Below are 801 nucleotides of genomic sequence, written 5' to 3'. Positions count from 1 at the left end.
GAGATTCTTATAATGAACTCCACATGTATCAGCAGCAGCAGCAGCAGCAGCAACTGCAGCAGCAGCAGCAACTGCAGCCGCAGCAGCAACTGCAACAGCAGCAACTGCAGCAGCAGCAACAACTGCAGCAGCAGCAGCAACTGCTGCCGCAGCAGCAACTGCAGCAGCAGCAGCAACTGCAGCAGCAGCAACAACTGCAGCAGCAGCAGCAACTGCTGCCGCAGCAGCAACTGCTGCCGCAGCAGCAACTGCAGCACCAGCAGCAACTGCAGCACCAGCAGCAACTGCAGCAGCAGCAGCAACTGCAGCAGCAGCAGCAACTGCAGCAGCAGCAGCAACTGCAGCAGCAGCAGCAGCTGCAGCAGCAGCAGCAACTGCAGCAGCAGCAGCAACTGCAGCAGCAGCAGCAACACACATTCCAAGCAATTGACTGCATTGCAGATGAGGGTTTGCTTCCGGCTGCTTATAAACCCTCACTGCAGCAGCAGCAGCCGCACCAGAAGCTGCAGCAGCTGCAGCTGCAGCAGCTGCAGCAGCAGCACCTTCAGCAGCAGCAGCTGCAGCAGCGGCAGCAGCAGCAGCTGCAGCAGCTGCAGTGGGTTCCTACTAGCAGCAGCACAGCAAGCAGCAGCAGCAGCAGCAGCACCAGGCCCTCTAGCTCTGCCTGCCGGCGCATGCACGGCTGCAGCAGCAGCAGCCGCAGCAGCAGCAGCAGCAGCCACAGCATCTTGCTGCTGTCTGACGCCTCAGCGAGGTCACATTCCACACCAGCAGCAGCACCAGCAGCAGCAGCAACACCAA

General features: G+C 60.5%; 1 protein-coding gene across 1 annotated transcript in view; it reads left to right on the top strand.

Moving 5' to 3' along the window:
• EMH_0064910 (uncharacterized protein) overlaps positions 1-801 on the top strand; it is a gene marked incomplete at both ends in the record, with an annotated part of 4933 nt that overhangs the window by 1047 nt on the left and 3085 nt on the right. Inside the window, one exon of the mRNA XM_013498322.1 lies at positions 3-801. Coding sequence (XP_013353776.1) covers positions 3-801 — 799 coding nt within the window. The remainder of the gene's footprint in view (positions 1-2) is intronic.

Source organism: Eimeria mitis, genomic scaffold, assembly GCF_000499745.2.
Source record: "Eimeria mitis Houghton genomic scaffold, Emh_scaff3330, whole genome shotgun sequence".
Lineage (NCBI taxonomy): Eukaryota > Apicomplexa > Conoidasida > Eucoccidiorida > Eimeriidae > Eimeria > Eimeria mitis.
The sequence above is the reverse complement of the archived record's forward strand: the minus strand, read 5'-3'. Positions and strand labels throughout refer to the sequence as shown.